At 50.0% G+C, this 14,846-nt stretch overlaps 1 protein-coding gene across 1 annotated transcript in view; it reads right to left on the bottom strand.

Annotated features, from left to right (window-relative positions):
* Window positions 1-11,851, bottom strand: part of LOC112553418 — a 37,754-nt gene extending 25,903 nt beyond the window's left edge. Inside the window, 1 exon segment of the mRNA XM_025220620.1 lies at window positions 11,659-11,851. Within this exon segment, the coding sequence (XP_025076405.1) occupies window positions 11,659-11,787 (129 nt within the window). The 5' untranslated portion in view covers window positions 11,788-11,851.
* Window positions 11,852-14,846: the final 2,995 nt, after the last annotated feature.

Genomic DNA, 14,846 nt, shown 5'->3' with positions numbered 1-14,846 from the left:
TCAAAAGTACGAAACTCCTGAGATAAGTATTTAATTAGAGTTAATTAACGATCTCCTGGGATATGCTAACCTCGTTCACAACAAGAAGAAGCGGCGACTGAGGTGCGCTCATGCCGTGTGACTCTTGGGACCCGATAAGTCCCCGGACTCACAGCAACAACAACAATAACAACATGAAAGAACGCGGGAGAGCTGAAAGCAGCGATAGCTCACCCACTGGATTGGAAGCCATGTCCATGAGACACATTCACCCTCCGTCCGACCTCGCGCATGAGTACAGGCACATTGACCTCCTCTACCTGGCGCGTGCTCTCCTCACCTTGCCAAGCAGTCGTAACCGGCACAACGGCCGTTTTCGTTCCTCCTCTTCAATCCTCCTCCATCCTCCGCCCCTCTACCCAACACACACCAGCCTGTCTCAAAAGGTCGAGGGGCACAGCCAGGCTCACCCCTTGATGCCCTAAAGGGGGCAGGGAGGCTGGGGGAATGGTTTCTACAGGAATGTTAATTGAGGTGCTCGCCCAACCGTACCCTAGTGACGTAGCGGTGATGTAGTGTCTGCTGTTCCTAACCACGGGGTGGAGGCAGCAGCACTGGATGGAGACAAACGTTGAAACAGGCGCCGCATGGAGACACTGAGACTGTGTGGTGCAAACACACAGTTGACACAGTTGACGAGGGCCTTACTACAGACAATTAGCGCTCACCCAGACACGTGACACAAACCAACATCACAGTAAACCAAGGAGAAACTGAAAGAACAGACATCAGCAGCCTCTTGCATCAACCTTGACGTGTGATCCATACACTCGCCAGGTCAGTAGGAAAAACACTCAGAAGTCGACCTCACGGATACTGAGCACAGTCCACTCACCAACAGTGAGCATAATGTACTCGCCGACACCGGACTGCTGACGACTGCTGACGACTGTAGTAAAAGAACTGACTGCTAGTGCAGTAAGCAACGTTGACATTGAAGTAATGACACTCTGGCACAGCACTATGACACTCTGGCATACTGTAGTATGTGAAGCACTAGATACTCCAAGCCTTGCTACCTGATCACAGCTCGGTCAGCTGCCGCCTACCTGTGCAATTAAGATGCGCTTACCTGCGCCGGAGGACTTGGTTGGCTTTCTGTGGGCCCGTCCAGCCACTCGACCAGCCGCATTAAGGGAGACGTACATTCCAAAATACCCGTGAGGTTCATGGTCCACGCGGGCAGTTAGGGGGGCTTCCCTTCCTCCAGACTCTTTACTCTCTGATTAAAGGTAATTTGTATAATTTCTCTCCCTTTTCGCCGAGGTTAATGTCAAGGTCTGGGGATTGTCTCCCCTGCACAATTGCACTTCTCGTCTGTCCACACTGTGACTACACTGTTACACACTAGACGCTAAAGCTTGACTGCGGTGAGTAGTGTTCACAGGAGACTGAACACACTTTCATACCCGCCCAGGGGGAGGGGGGCCTCCAGTGTAGACAAGCTGTGATGTCAACCCTCGCTCATCTCCCCTTGAGAAATTGCATCGCGCCTCGTTTGCAAACATGTTCATACTGGTCTTTAAATACGGTTCCGATACATAATTACTGCGTACATGGAGACGTGTTAGGGAGGTCTTGAGAGTTATATTTAATTATCATAATGCAGATATCTAGGAATACGCCTTTGTCCCTTTGGTGGTGATGGTGGTAAACAAAGACAGGACAAACCGTGTTAGCAGACACCTACAAAGACCCGAGATTTTACGAGACTACACGAGTCTCATGTAAAAGGTTTCAAAAAGATTAGGAAATGGAAATAATTACGTTTGCGCTTAGACCAACACTGCAAGCGTTGAGCCTCCTCTGCACCCGGTAAGAACATCTTGAACTCACTCCACTGCGGGTGCATTCAGAAAACCCGGGGTGACAGTTGTAGTCACCGGTCACCTCACACTTGCCGGTGTAGCAGGATAGGACCTCTCCTCAAGAATGGAACTGCCAGCGAGGCATGCAGACGCTGGGTTTTCTAGTGTTGCTGAATGGATTAGCAGACATTTTTGTGGAATTTTTATTGGGAGCGATGGACAGCTGACAATAGCAATCACAGCTGCAAGTGTTAGCAACAAGCAGCCCACACGAAAATAAAAAAAATTAATAAACGTACAGCCTGTTTTCTGTTAAGCTCCATCAATCTGTAACTTTGCAATTTGGACAAAACTTAGTCGTTGTCATCAACTGTCATCAACATTATTATCATCTCGTCAGTCCTCTCAGGTACGTCATCTCTTGCAGTCTTCTTGGAGAAGCGGGTACCGGTAGTCGAATAAGTTAGAGGACTGGTATTCAAACCAGGAGGTGCGATACATGAGTGGCGAGCAAACTTCCCTCCTACCCCAAGTCGACGTAGCTGTCGAGACTGGCTACCCGTCTACCGAGAGTTGGGTAGGTCAGCCTCTAGTGACAGTAGCATGCGCCTCCCGTTCAGAAAGCTGGCCCAGAGAAAAGTCTCTCACACCTCACTCTCCAGAGACTTTATTTATTAATTTATTTTATTTGTTTGACCTTCTTAACTTACTTGCCTCACAGTGCATTCCCCATTCCAAGCCGCCGCCCATTTGTAAGCTGCCCTTGAAATCTGTTGGCCGCCAGTTCAAGGCCACACGCGGGGTCAGCATGAATGGATAAAGGCGTGGGAACGTGTGGACGTGCAAGAATGTGGCTTAGCCATAAACTAAAATGGCGAGGCCTTGCCAGCAGCATGGTGTGGCCATGAAACACTCACAGTCCGGGTTGTCACAGAGGGAGGGAGGGAGGGCGGCCTCGCGGTCGAAGGGACGCAACTCCGTCTGCACGGAGATAACCGCGTCACGACAACTCCAGGACAGGAGCTCGGTGCGCCACCCTCCATCAACCACCTGTAATTACCTGTAATGTCACCAGTGCTTTATATTAGCCAGGACGTCTCTCTGGCGAGATCACAAGGAACCTCGCAGTCTCTCGTACAGCGGACCGTGACTGGCGTCAGGTAAACAAACATGGAGTAAGCGTTGACACAAACACATTATAGTCACGACAGACAAACACAACTGCCAGTCACACGTGGTCACGTGTTAAATAACGTCACGCCCCATCAACTGCAATGCATGAGGTCCGCTAGGAGCTGCTGTGCCTTAGAGACGACGACACACCTGGTCAGGTATGTGTGGAAATGACACGAGCTGGACACGTGACGTGCACCTGGCTGTCAGTGTGTCAGTGTGTCAGGGAAGGTTTGTGTAACGAGTTGTACACAGGGTCAAAGGTCGCGCTCCATACTCCCACGCAACACAGTGTGGTGACGTAGAACGTGTTCGTCACGCATCTTGAACGTGTTGATGGTGTAAACATGTCTACACCATGCTATGTTGATGGTGTAAACATGTTGCCAGTGTCTGTTTATGACGGAAGCGTGTCTCCACCGTGTTTATTTGTGAAGTAAAATATCAGATATCATGTATGATATGTAAATGTTAGTCTACAATGTTGTGTTGTGCTGAACACAGGTCTTGTGTTGTGTTTACGATCTCAACACGTGTCCGCCATGTACATATGATGTAAAATATCAGATAACATGAATAAGGTGTTGTTATTAGTCTGCAATGTTGTGTTGTGTTGAACACAGGTCTTGTGTAGTGTTTACGATGTCAACACGTGTCCGCCACGTTGTGTAGTGTTTACATGTCAACACGTGTCCGCCACGTTGTGTAGTGTTTACGATGTCAACACGTGTCCGCCACGTTGTGTAGTGTTTACGATGTCAACACGTGTCCGCCACGTTGTGTGTGTTACACGTAACATCGCAGTCAGTGACCATGACACGCTGTGCAGTGTGTGCCGGGAGATAATACTGTAAGCACATTACACAATATTGTTGTCAATAATATACATCTTGATATCCAAACAACCCTCAAGCTGCCCTCCCATCACCTCCATGCTGTCACCCAGCGAGTCCCGTTCTCTCTCTCGGTGAGAGTTCCACAGTCGCACAGCAGTCAGGGTTCGAGTCCTGACTCCGGTGTCGTCGCTGCACGCGCTGATGATTTTCACACAAACACACACACACAGAAAAAAGAGATGTGTCCTCAACAAGATGCACGTGAGTGGACAAGAGTTTACGTGAGATGGCGTAGTAAACAGATTATGTTAGTAAACATGTCTGCCTGTCTTTTGTAACACTACTTACACAATTGTTTACTTTAAGTAGCGCTAACACCAGTCTGTACACAGTTTACACCTGTCAATACACGAGCACCTGACAGTGTCGGTCGTCATGAGACATGTCACTGCCAACACACACCAGAGCGTCAGGAGGGGGAGGGATGGCAGGGAGGAGTGTATCGACCTGACAGAGGAAAAGAAAGAAGAAAGTGGGGCTGTACCTTGCCACAGTTCTCGCCACCGACAGCCGTCGTGACCGTTGCTGGTGTCCGTTGCATCTAATGGAGGTTGCGGCAGTCGTGCGGTGAGTGGTGCGATGGGCTGCAGCATGTTAGCCGCATGCGTGATGACCTCGCGCGACACATGCAGCAACGTCTCACCCGGTGCTTTGTGCGGGTAGATCTTGAAATCTTCCCACACACACAAGCCTCGAGCTTCTGGCCTGACCTCGGGTGCTGATGGGGTCATCACAGGCCAATGAAAACAAACATTACTCGTCTCCAGCGCGCGCTCTGTGAAGTAGGCCACGGCACTCGGCGGGTGTGTGTCTCTCTCTCCATGGACGAACAAAAGGGGGAGACGTGCGAAACCCTGTTTACCCCACGGCAACAAAAATGAGTTTTCTAGCAGAATAGGTTACACAGTTGTGTGCAAGTAGTACACAAGTACTTCACAAGTACACTAGTTGTACCCGTCACAGCCGTGTGAACTGTTGTTGACGTTCACTGCACACCCCGGACTCTCACGCGCTGTCAACAACGAATCATCCTTCGGCGCATGTGCGGGGGATGCTGCACAAGCTCATCGAACAGAGTTTAAAAATAGCCCACGGCAACGAGAGGGATGCAAAGACAAACAAACAGACGGATAAAGACGACTGATGTGTGAAGTACTGAACTGTTCATCTCTACCCGCCACTGTACTGTTCATGGACATTTCTGAGTTGTCATCGCTCCTCTATGTTTGATTATCTGTCATCGTCTCCACACAGTGTCCTGTCGTCTGCTACTGGGGATCACGATCCAGGCGGACTGAGATCCTGTGCGTGCTGTGTGGGTTTTCTGGACTATTCCTGGCTGGTGACAGGTTATCGTGGTGTGTGTATGTGACTTTTGAACGGGTGGTTAGTGCTGAGAACACATTAGTACTTAGTGCTGTAACACAGACACACCGCCTCCACCTCATGCACGCGCACAGACAGGTAGGCACACATCCTCGATCATTCCTGATAACATCGTCTACCACTCAGTGCTCCAGCAACAGCAGACACGTGTGTACAAAACATTTACAGATGTAAACTGCTCACCGTGCCTCACTGTACTCACCCTACACACACCCATGACATGGAACTAAAGTCACCGGAACAGATGCTGGCAGAGACTCGCAAGAGTGGAATGTAGAATAGACGAAAAGAGGCGAAAAATGTGAAATAAAGATATAAAAGTGTTGTCACTTCTCTCTCTCCGTCTGTCTGCGCTTATTTCTACGAGTTTCAGTTACCTGATGAACATCACTGTCACCAGTCATTTATTTCCCCCCGATACGATGTTTCCAAGTCCAGTCCAGAGAAACGAGTGATGATGATGACGATGACGACGACGACGACGATGACGATGATGATGATGATGATGATGATGATGATGATGATGATATGGCTTCCTCTATTGCAACTTGTCTTTGTCTCTAACAATAATCTCCACTGCCCTGTTATCCTCTCTAGGGTGGTGAGTGGAGTTCAGTGAGCCTGAAGACATAAGCCCAGTGAAGTCTGCTCTCAAACAGGATTACACTTCGTCTGTCGTCTGCTCGCAACTTCTTTTGAAGCCGCCCTTTGAACTCGTCTTGTGGCAGGCTTTGTGTGTGCTGCTGGTCAAACACTGCTCACCTCTCCTTGTCTCCACTCGCGTGCCACAAATCAGAGTCTGCTTACTCACCTTGTCTTTCTCCCTCTGCTTCCGTCTCCAGCATCAGCACACCTGGGTAGGGAACAATCGCCTCCCCTGTATTCCCCTTGGGGAGGGGGAGGACTGTATTTTCGGTCTGTTCTTTGTAAAATATTTGTTTTATGTTTCATCTCAAAACACAATAATCCTTTTTTCTTCCTCCCATCCTGAGCGCACAATCGCGCATTTGTGTCACATGACAGCTACAGTACAACGGGTAGGTCAGTGAGGTGGGTGAGGGTAGCTACCCAGTCCATAAAGCCAGTGCCAGATGTAACACGTGTTGACACCTCAGTCCACCTTGTCTCGTGTCTACATCCAGTGCTACAAGTGCAGGCGACAGTCAACCTTCACGAGAGACTGAGTAAAACGAATTGAAAGGAAGAAAGAAGTGCACAAGCACGAAGCATCACCTGCCTACCTATACAACTCACCTTTACTGTTCCTTGTCAGACAACGGTTGTGTCTAGAGATACGGAGAGACTGAGACCTGTTACTATGGTAACCTAAAGCCACAAGGAAGTTCTGGCATCAGTACTGATTGCAATCTGTTTCTGAACAAACAAATGCAATGAAGGAACCACGGACTTCCCGTTCATCTGAAGTATCACACCACACATCAGCAGCGAGTTATAAATCTCATAAAGTCAGAAGGTAGTTATGACAAGACGTTGTTTATTTACTACATAACTGTCAACAACTCACAAACCAGCGTTTATATTAGTGAGACTGCTTAGGATTCGATCCCACAACCCACTGTTCTCTAAACAACACGCTATCCACTAATGAATCACCACCCGAGTGTGAGGCTAGATAAATAGTAAACTGCAAACTGTTATTACACTTCACGAACTTAGAAACGCTGCAGCCTGTAAGTGGATTAGCTACCCACAGGCCCTGGAGCATCCATGGATTGTCCAGAACATCCAAAGTTCTGTCACCAAGTCCTGTGTCAGCACAGAGAACTCGCGTGTGACAGGCAGAATGTCATTTAGAGACCATTTTGATGTACCTCCTGTCTATTCTGTCAGTTGACTGACATTGTTTCTACCCAGGGTGTACAGACAGCTTTACGACTGTGGATCAGAGTGGATCAGAGACCCTGCACTACCGGAGTGACAGATCCACCCGTGGATTAGAGAGCTACTCCGCTCTCCGAGGGGATTACAGTCTTTGTGGCGGCATATGCCGGGTGTATTGCGGGTGCATTGTCAACAACACACAGTCCCCACAGGTACCCAGCCCACCACTGAAAGCTGCGCGTGACTTACTCGTGCGGCTCTAGGTGGCGCCATTGTCTGGGTCCCACGTCGGGGCAACGTGAACACGACGTGACCCCACAGAACACCATTTGCAAAACAATGTATTTGTTTCACGATTCTCCCTCCATCTCCATCCTTTGTGTCGTCGACCTTTTAGCTTCTGGCGGGGGCTGTGGATTGAGACAGGAGACACTTTTGTTGTGTGTGTAAGGTTGCTTGCAGGCAGGGTGCACCCTGCAATAGCCTTCATGCTTCCAACGACTTTCCCCTTTCTTTTCAAACAGTAAGAGTGAGCAATGACAACTGCTACACGGGGAGGGTCTGTGTAATAACACATTACAACTGCTACACGGGGAGGGTCTGTGAAGCCGGTACAGTCCGCTATCATGTTGATGGTGTGACTGACACAGAATGTCGATCACAGACTGTGTAGCTTACACACTGTGGTGTCAGTGGACACAGGAGACAATTCCAATATTGATCATCTGACACTTAAACTCCGCCAGGCGGCAGGGCGGTCCGGAGGCCCAACGGTTGGCTGTCCTGGGTTCAGCTCTCGTCTCGGGCCCGTTGTTGTTTCTCTGCACGTGGCATGTGTTTACAGGGCTGACTGCCTTGCCGTGATACAGTCTAAGTTGCTGACTCTGTGTGAAGCATCATCTCCTCCCTCCACCCCGGTTAGGCGGGGTTACTAGGCTCAAGGCTGTTGTCCTCCACACGTTGTCCCGCGTGTCGCCAGTGTAAAGCCACGCGGTCATCAATCATCTACACAACCGAGACAAAAATGTATTCCTGTTGAGACGAGCGGAAGTTGTTTCCATGGTAACTTTGCTTGGCGACTTAGATTTCTCCTTCCAGCTTGGGTAAGAAAGATGACCTCAGACAGATACCACGTGGTGCCAGACTTGGCGGGGTGCTAGACCGGGTGATATGCTAAGTGGTGCTAGATGCTAGCACTCAATGGTGCTAGATGTGTTGCTATGAGTTCTCTTTTTTCCCGTACATGTGTAAACCGTAGCCACGGGTACACCTAACTGACACATGATCCCACTGTGTACCCTTGACAACACCAGGGTATCCGTGAACATCCCTGGTGTAGCACTTTGTGACGAACTTGTGTGCATGTTGATGTTTGTAATTTGGAGAACAGGGAGGGACAGACACCACGGACTTGGATGTGCAGGTGGACTGGTGTAAACTAAAGGAGTCCAGTCATTGACAGTATTGCCCCGCCCACCACCTTCACACCCTCTCTCACTTTGTACGCAGACCCCAGACCCCAGGCCCCAAGCCATGCACGTGCTGACAGAGGGCGTCAGCAGTCGCCCCACTGACAGGACTGACATGGTGTAAAACACACCACTCTCCCCACATTTTGCAACTGCAAAGTTTTTGAGGATCATCCTGTTTTGTACGAGCAGAAGGTCCAGCCCTCAGTACACATCACTTCACCTCACCGGCCCGTCACATGACATTTCTCGAGTGCCTGAGAAAGGGTTAATCAGATGCAAGTTCACTTCCTCGGGAACTGCTTTGAGACAGAAAGTCCACAATACCAAACTGTGAACTGTAACATTCATGTAACTCACTGTGTGGCAGGAGCCTGTAACAGCTTGAGTCGGGGGGACAAACCTCTCGACATAACCAGGACAAGTTGATGGCAATGTCCTGCATGCTGATGAAGACGAGAGATGACACTAATCAATGCTAACAACCACCAGCTAACATTAGCATCGGGACTTGACTTGCACAGCCAAGACCTCCACGTCTTCCACAGAAGCGACATCCTGCACCAGCGGCAGTCGTCGTAGTTGTTTTCCTTGGAGGTTCCGGGAACACAATGAGAACCACGTGCCTCCCCCTCTACTCATTTGACATTCTTACTCTTTTGGCCTCCATCGATGACTGCGATGACAAGGCCACGATATGGAAGGCGCATGTTAGAGCCCGGAAACCACTTGAAATAACCTGCGCTTAGGGAGGCTCCGGGTCACCCCTCCCGGTCCACCTCCAGGGCTATGTTCACAAAGCAACCTAGTGTTATAGCTTTCTGCAGTCTGCTCCCACCCCACTCTACCCCGTATCCTGCGAGCTTTTAGAGACACATACTGGCAGAACATCCTGCACAAAATGATGGCCTACAGATACAGTGAGATGTAAGTGGCTCATCGTATCTAGCAAACCTCTGGGAGGGGGAACCCAGGCCTTCCCTGTCGCACCACAGCTGGCTGGGCAAGGGAGCCACGGGGCCGACAGAACCTCGAACTCACCACTTTCATCGCTATGATCACAAGGCTACGAGGCTAAAGGACATTTTAGCACAAGTCCCCTTTGTAATCCCACCCGCTCACCGCGAAGCCTCCACCCACTCTAGTAGAGACCTCAGTAACTGTCACTGAGCTGCTTGAGCAACAAAACAACTCATGGACTTGATGCCATCGCCATTGATGTCCAGAGAGAGAGACAACCCCCCATGCAGCCACACTGACTACACAAGCACACACACACACGCATGCACGCACCTGACGAGCGGGTGTAGGGTGTGTACTGGGTAGAACAACTTCAGTGTTTGTGAAGCTACCCGGCGGCTACAGTAGCACTGTGTAGCACTGTGTAACGCTGTGTAACACTGTGTAATGTGGAGCGCACGTTGTGTAACGGGTAATGAGAAGTGTAACCTGTAATGGCAGCTACAATGGGCCGTAACGTGCATAATGCAAGTCTGTCTCGCACTGTCATCCCAGTCACTAACCATTCCGCAGTCATGTCCACCGGAAGTTGAATGCAAATGACCGCCTGCTATTCACGTTTGCACCCAATGCGCAGATCATGTCTGGTGAGATATTGTCGTGGGTGTGCTGGTGTGTGGCCTTGTCATCACCTCTTTCTCAATCATATTCGCCTTACTGTCGCCTCTCCCTCTCCCCAGACCCCCCACTCACCCAACAACCCCCCTCCCTTGTCGGCTTGCTCTCCAAACATATCAGGGCACAAATGTGAGTGGTGCTGCGTGCAAGTCGTGTACAAGACTGCCACTGCCACAAGAAGAGTGACGTGTCGATGGTCTCTCTTGTCCTGTCATCCACACTCACCACCAGACTAATGCTCGCCTCTCGTCACCTGTGTCGTCTCACCTTTCACCCTGCAGACCCGCCCTCTTCACCTGCACCCACACTGCACGTCCTGATGATGTAACCAAGTTTCCTCGTCGTCTCTATCGTCACGCGCAGGACTAGCGATGATGACATGGATGATACAGCACTGTCCTGGCACTGCTCTGTCACTGTCCTGTCATGTCAGCCTGGAGACGTTTCTTACACTCGATTATTTGTGCCACACTCTTCACGACCTCACGCGTGGTGTATGTGTGCGTGACGTAATGGCGCGTGGTGTATGTGTGCGTGACGTAATGGCGCGTGGTGTATGTCCCACTCAGACAAAGACAATGGACAGAGGCCTACCAAGCCCCATCAACTTGATCCAGATTACTCGTCAGCTTTCATCGCTCTGATTCTCTCGCCACCTTTAAGAGTAAGACTACCTTTTTCAGAACGACGACCTCACTCTAGTGCAACTATCGTAGCGGCAGTGAACTGTGAGTGGTTTACCATGTCTAGACCACACATCGTGACGAAGGCGAAACCCACAGTCGACTTGTGCGGCCCTTCACCTTCACTAAGTCATCCGGTACTCCTACCTGGGATGTAGAGGCGCACACGTGTATGCCCGCCTGTCTGTCTGTGTGTGTGTGTGCGCTCCATGCAGTGGGTCAGGGCAAGAAAATCATCATAAACAGAATACTTCAGGTCAAAGTGAGTGGCCAAGAGGCGCAGTTCAGTTTGCTGCCAGACAAGAGACTAGATGGAACCATACAAGACAGCCAGGTGATCCACAGACGTGGGTGATCCAACACCAGGTAAGTGTGAAGGTAGTCAGGGTGCGACCAGTGCCGTCACGAAGCGGGTGTCACTGTCGCCACCCGCCACCAGGAAGGGAAGGAGTGAAGCTCATTAAAAACACATCTCTTGTTGTTTTCCAAAGTGTAGCAGGTTCTGAGATAAGCCATTACCTGACTTCTGGATTTGCCCTCCGATACGGCAGCGCTTGACTTGATAGCACGCACGTGCGCTTGTCGAGACAGGTACCACCGTGTTCACAGGTAACATGTCAAGCAATATCAAAACATCTCGTGCATTTGGCAGGATGCGAGCGCTTCCACGTGCGCCGTGCTGGACATGTGCAATAATAACAGCAGTAACAACAGGTTAGCTTACCTTGTCATTGTTCGCAGCAGCAGGTGGCGGTGCATGGTGGGCGGCGTGGTCAAACAACACCTTGGCGTCAGGAGGTGCAGGTGACCGGTGGCTGACCACCACGTAGGGACGGACAGGGGAACACAGCATCGTCACTGCCGCCACCACCACCTCAGCAGCTGTACAGGCCGGCGACTGCACATGCACCGGACACCGGCCCCACCCCACCCTACCCACCCCCACCACACACACAACCCAGTAACAACGACGACGACGGCGGCGGCGGCGGCGTGCGTGCCAAGCGAGTCCGTCACACGTTGTGGGCTGACACACACGTTGGCAAGACGCGCCGCAACTCCACGCAGAGGTCGACCTCAGCTCCCGACAAACCTTGCGCGGCAAATACCCGCGCGGAGTTCAACCTCCTCCTGCTTCCCACCCCTTCTCTCTTCCTAGCGTGCCCTCCCAGTCCACCCTAACCCCACCCCACCCAGCTCACCTACACCTTGTGTCGCCACACCTGACGCTCGTGGTTACCGATGGCCGGCAACACGTCTCGGTGACATAAGGCCTCCATTGCTTGTACAGGTACACTTCCAGCTTTTTCTGCTTTAGTGAAGTTTATTTTCTCGTTGTTGACAGGGGAAAGTCCTCCAGGTACAGGATGCACTTCACTCGTGCCGCTCTTTGTTTTTTGTTTTGTTTTTATCGCGCGGCATCGCTTGTCGCCGCGTGCAGCGGTTCGTCACGTTGTGGAGTCGCTGACATGCGCAGTGCCCCCGGCACCCCATGGCTTTGTTAGGGATCTTTACACTGTTAGGGATCTTGACACTAGCCCTTGCATAGCCTTTATTAGCTGCACACTATGGGCGCCTCGTGCTTACCACACCGTCTGTCGCTTGTGGAGTGGTAGCCACACACACTGACAGCCTGTGCCGTGCTGTCCTCACCTGCCCACCTGTACTGAGACTGTTGAACTGCCTCCTTACCTGTCCGCTCCGAACCTCTCACCTTCTCCAACATCCATCTTGGCGTCATCATGAATTTGCAGTCATCAATAAAGGATGAGTACACACAACAACACTCCTCACTATATCCTAGTTCTTGCGCGGACTTTCAAAGTCGTTTGTGATGGCTGCTCACCCGTTTATTTGGTCAGACGAGTAGATCGAGGTGTATGCTGATAATAATGTCGACTGAAACCCTTTTTCTGCCAAGCGCAGGGTCAGATAGTGTTGATGTCAACATTTACAATACAATACAAACCATCTTTATTAATCCTTTTAAGGCAATGGTTTGACTGCGCTCTGTAATGCTCACCTAACAGCCTCATTTATTTTTAATTCAGGAGAGTACTCAACTCTCGTGTTGTCTCGTTGGAATAGAGGGAATCGGATCTGGAATCTTTCCTTCCAAACTGTCTGCAACACTTAGTAATGTCTGTGTCTTAAATTCGTGCTTGTCATGTTCTAGTTAGATAATGAACAGAAACTTGAGGTCAAAGATCTCAACGCCATAAAATGTCGGTCGGTCTGTCACTAAGTGAATAGACACTCGCACTCCCCAGTCTGTTACAATACCTGCATGCTACGCATGTTGCTGATCACGTGCATGTCACACCTATTCATTGTCTCCAGGTGCGCAGGCCCCGGCTTGGGACAGTGGCGAGCGAGGCTTTGGCCCGATCGACCGCTCACCTCCCTCCTCACCTGTCCTCACCTCCCTCCTCACCTGTCCTCACCTGTCCTCACACAGTCGCGACTACAACTCTCTTCTGCTCCCCTCAGCTACGCCGATCGAAAGGTGCAGAGGCAGAAATACATCAAGACACGCGATGTGGAAGGTCATAGGTCAGAAAAAACCCGCATAGCCTCGAGGCTCAGTAGTCATCTTTTCGTGTCTGTGTTACTGGCGAAGGTAAGGCTGCGCGAGGTGCACATGCTCACCTGCAAATGATGAGGTTTGTCCTGTCTCCTCATTTGAAGAACATCCTCCATTGTTGTGCTAGCAGAACCTGCCTCAGTGCGCGGCTGTCAACCTCGGAAGCTGAATATTTGCAGGATGGGTGAGAAAGCCAGCCAGTACAGACGACTTCTGAGAATATCAGCCATTGAAAGTGTCCAGACGAGAAGCAGATCCGCTACTATTATTATTAAAAGTCTTTGTAACTTAGTGCTGTGTCTGCAATATGTACGTGTGGATGTTATTTCTGATATTGTAAGTTATACCTGTGCACAGACACGTCGATATAAACCATTCCTTAATCTAACTGATTGATGTAAGCTATAAGACAAATAGAATCATTTTATCAAAGAGCATTAGAAGCCAAAGATGTAGCTCGTACTGTAAATAGCTCAAGAACAGAGGTAGGCTTAAATGTAATTAATGTAAATCTCTCGCGAAAATGACAAATGCCACGTGCACACCTGTGATTTTTATCTTCCCTAGTGTGTGAGTGTGTGACTAACCTCACTTGTCAGTCAAGTCCAGCCATCACTTGGGACGGATTCGAATCATCGTCTGCATCTGACCTCATGGTTCTTGCCCACCACAGTTGTCACTCATTCCTAGCACAGGGGTGAACGATCAAAAATAATATATGATGTGAGTTGGTGTGAAGGCAGTGACGATGTCTGAATGACAGGCACGTGAGAGTCAGCGTGGCGATGATGACACTCCGTGTTTGCAGTTCACTGCACGCCACTTCCAAGTGTCGATGGGTGAGATCGATATGTACCCACCCGAACTGCCATGCAAGGGGAGATTGCGGAGGATTCATTCTGTGAAGAGTGTATCATTATCAGCACCGAGACCATTGTTGTAATGTCTGTGACGGAACTATGTACACACCTAGACAAGCTTTTCTTCATAGTCTGACGGCAACATTTAAAATGCCATTTCTTCTCTTGTCCGAGTAATTAGGAGATAGAGTTTGGGTTTCTGAGACATAGTCCTGGATGCATCCTTACAGGACAACTGACATTATTTGAACACAACCAACCTAGCTGCATCGTGCAGGCTAATTTCTTCATCTATATGATAAAGATTGGACCCCGCTCCATAGAAAAAAATCCCCAGCCCGCCTGGAACTAGTCTATACTGCAGACTTGAAACTCAACATCTGCACGTGTAATGCTTGGGTGTTCTTTCATCCGAACTTTCTTTAAACGAAAAAGAAGGAAAAAGATCCACTGACCAAGGCCGGGCTC

The sequence above is a fragment of the Pomacea canaliculata genome, linkage group LG12, assembly GCF_003073045.1.
Source record: "Pomacea canaliculata isolate SZHN2017 linkage group LG12, ASM307304v1, whole genome shotgun sequence".
Taxonomy (NCBI): domain Eukaryota; kingdom Metazoa; phylum Mollusca; class Gastropoda; order Architaenioglossa; family Ampullariidae; genus Pomacea; species Pomacea canaliculata.
The sequence above is the reverse complement of the archived record's forward strand: the minus strand, read 5'-3'. Positions and strand labels throughout refer to the sequence as shown.